This window comes from Juglans regia, chromosome 16 (genome assembly GCF_001411555.2).
Source record: "Juglans regia cultivar Chandler chromosome 16, Walnut 2.0, whole genome shotgun sequence".
In the NCBI taxonomy this organism is placed as follows: domain Eukaryota; kingdom Viridiplantae; phylum Streptophyta; class Magnoliopsida; order Fagales; family Juglandaceae; genus Juglans; species Juglans regia.
The window spans coordinates 1,027,328-1,030,779 of record NC_049916.1 but is presented as its reverse complement, the minus strand read 5'-3'; the positions used below and the strand labels follow the sequence as shown (position 1 = coordinate 1,030,779).

Sequence of the window (3,452 nt, the reverse complement as noted above, 5' to 3'; positions counted from 1 at the left end):
TTGCCTTGAAGATGGATGAAACAGTTCAAATAATATCTGAGATAGGTAAATCCTGACTTCTTATATTATACTATAAGTCATCCGATACTCTATTAAATAAAATAGAAAAAAGAAAAAACACTGTCTAAAGAAGAATATTGAAAATAAATAAATATGAATAAAAAAGAAGAATAAACAGTGAAAATAGCTTTATGCATTTCCACTAATTTGCTGAAAGTTATACACTCAATAGTAGTCTTACAAATACAGCAAGAAAGATAAGATACAAAAACAAAACTTCACTCTGTTTATCCGTAATCTATATTTAAACGAATACGTAACTAATGCTCAATAGTCCATAATAAATATTAGAGTACAATCAAAAGTACCCGATACTTCTGGTTACAACCGGAACAAAATCTGCCGATAAATCGGCCAGCCAAAGGCGGCAACCGACAACCACACTCATCCCTCTCTGTTTTCACTCCATTAGAGGACCACAAGAGGGTCTGAACTCAACAAGATGTCTTGGAAATAATCGTCTCCTTGGTTCGGGTTCACCATTGATGAGGACCCGTAACTTTCGTTTCTGTTATCACCGAACAAGAGACCGAAATCGTCCATCGGGATATCTCTCGGCATCGGGTCTTCGAAAAGAAGCGACGGCTCGGAGTAGTTAAAGAGATCTTCGTAGCACGACGGAAACTCGAGCTGTAGATAATCGGCGATACCCGGGTCATCAGAGAGACTCATCTCGGCTTGACATTCTCGAAACACTTCCTCCCCATCTAGTTTTTCTCGTTTACACTTTCCCACTGGTTTCTTAATTGATTCTTGTTGCTGCTGCTGCTGCTCTGGTTCTTGTTCTTTTTCTTGTTTTGTGGGTTGGACTTCTTCACTACATGAATGAGCTATGTAACGATGAAGAACAGACGTCGGAGAAGAGAGACTATGACTGTGACTTAGAGACTCGTCGCTCGAATCATCGCACGAGACAGAAGGCACATTTACTTCGGGCATTTCTTTCGGTGGCGGTGGAGTGACAAAGTTGGTTGAAGCGTCCGGGCCTCGAAGCTTAATAGCCGCGTTATCGTAAACCATGGCAGCCTCCTCGGCAGTGTCGTAAGTCCCCAACCATAGCCGTACACGTCTCACGGGATCCCGAATCTCGGCCGCCCATTTGCCCCAAGGCCGTTGTCGTACACCTCGAAACTTCCTACCGTTCGTCGGAGCTATTTTCGGTGGCCGCCGGCAGGTCGGTGACCCTCCGGCGGGTCGTTTTCGTGCTTTCGAAATGGCGTTGGTTTTGCAGCCGGACTCGATGTTGATCTCGTTCACGTACCGCTTCACACGTTGCCGGCCGAAGAAGAACACTACCTCGTCCTCCTCGTCACTGGACGAGTCCGTGGCGTCGGGGTCGGTCACCGAAATACGAACGACTCTCGGGGCATTTGGGTCTACAGCTTGTCGTTTCCGGTGGCCATCAGATACTACATGTCCCGGCTTTGTGAGCTTTTTGGTAACGTTTCGGTGCTCTGTGAATTTGACTGGGCATAGGATACCTTGGTCTTGGTCCATGCTTTTCCTTCCTCTCAGTATTAGTTGTCTCTCCTACGAGATTCTTTTCAATGAAAAAGAAGATAAAGATGTCAAAGAAAGCGAAAGAGCTGTGAACAAGAAGATTAGGGACAATTGTGATTGAGAAACCTGCCGCAAAGACATTAAAAAGGTGGATTTGAAACAAAAAGCGTCGAAAAAATACTGTTTAAATCTCGAAGCCCATCAAGAAAGAGAGAAAGATAGGAGAACAGAGGGAGAAAGAAATTCCCACCGAGGAAAATCACAGAGGGGACTAATAAATATGCCTCTTAACAAGGCAATAAAGTCTATAGAGGAACTCAAGCAAAAGCAAGAAGGAAACAAATTAATAAGTGGCTGGATTCACCACTAAGCTGTATCTGCACTGCACAGAAAGTAGGAAGGAGCATCTTTTGGTATCCGTCTGAGAAATATGTATGGAAATATGGCTGGACAATCACACACACCCCCCAAAAGATCTCTCTCTGCTCTCTTGGAAACCAAGCAAAATCTAAAAGGAAGAAATGGAAGGAGTTCGAGGAGGAGGTAATAGGTAAATATACCCTTTAATTTGCAAGTGTGTGCGAGAAAAAGGCAAAGGTTTGAGAGTGAGGAAGTCGGGAGAGAGTGGAAAACTGCTTTGTGCTTCACAAAAAGAAAGAAGAGTTGAGGTTGCCGTGGGAACCGAAACACTGAAATCGTTGTTTTTATATGCTAAATCCCAACATCAGCCGAAACTGCGAAGCCCAGAAATATCGAAAGAGTTAGATACAATCTGTCTATCTGGTCCAATGGGATCACATCCAACGGTGCTGAGTCAGCATATGACTGGTCTCGGACATTGTGATATGCCACTCACGTGAAGCCCAAGATACCCGGCCCGGTCAATTTGAATGGAAGGTTGATTTCTGTTATTTGGTGAATTTTTTAAGGGTATTTCAGTTAATTCTCCTTTTTCTAATAATTAATTACTTATGTTTTTACAGCTAGAAGTAACGTGGCGGGCAACCTAGAATTCGACGCCGTTTATAATTCAGAGTTGTACGTGATACTGTAACGATAACTATAGAAGGTAAAAACGACCACTCATATGATTACCCATTATCCTACATTACATATTTTATATATTTTAAAATTATTTTTTATTTTATTCTATTTTTATTAAATTAATTAAATTATTCTACTTATCATTTATTAATCAAAGTCTGAAATCTTTTAACTACGAGAAGATAAATTTTATTATAAAAATAAATTTATAAATTAAAATTATATTATTATATTTACTATAAAATAGATCTCACATATCATTTAAAATTATATCAATTTATGAATTTATTTTTATACAATCTTTTTAATAGTTTTCTTTTATATTGTGACAATGTAACTTTTTAACCATATGGCTCGAGTCTTATATTTCTAAGAAAATATATGTGAAAAAACTTGAAAACAATTGCTTATATATAATGTGGAGTATATTAGAACCAATTTGATCTACCGGTGATCAGAGATGTGATGATGCACACGTTTCTCATGATGAACGACGTCGTAGACAATAGACAAAACCAGCTTCAACAGTGGGCCCCGGAAAAGCGTGTGTGTATATATATGATCATCATTAATCATGATCCTCGTGGCGTAGATCGACCTCCGGCGCCGCTTGATTTGAAGTGGCTTTGGATTTTTCTTAGACACAATCCAAGAGATTAATTAAAACACGTGATTTTTGGTACATGCTGCATGTTCGATAAAGCTAAATTGATGGTTGGCATACGTATATAGTTTGGTCCTTCTTATTATTGTTGCCATTTTATAAAAAAAATAATAATATTTATGACGAAAATAATAATTATTTATTATTATAATTATTTATGACGATAATTATTTTTTATGATGAA

General features: G+C 39.1%; 1 protein-coding gene across 1 annotated transcript; it reads right to left on the bottom strand.

Annotated features, from left to right (window-relative positions):
- Positions 1 to 205: 205 nt before the first annotated feature.
- Positions 206 to 2,230, bottom strand: LOC109014168 (ethylene-responsive transcription factor CRF4-like). Its single transcript, XM_018996527.2, has one exon. It carries the CDS (start codon positions 1,555 to 1,557, stop codon positions 469 to 471), a length of 1,089 nt encoding a protein of 362 aa, XP_018852072.2. The 5' UTR covers positions 1,558 to 2,230; the 3' UTR covers positions 206 to 468.
- Between the last annotated feature and the right edge of the window lie 1,222 nt (positions 2,231 to 3,452).

Bases quoted from the DNA above. Each gene is read 5' to 3' on its own strand.
- LOC109014168 (XM_018996527.2), bottom strand. From the start codon at position 1,557: ATGGACCAAGACCAAGGTATCCTATGCCCAGTCAAATTCACAGAGCAC.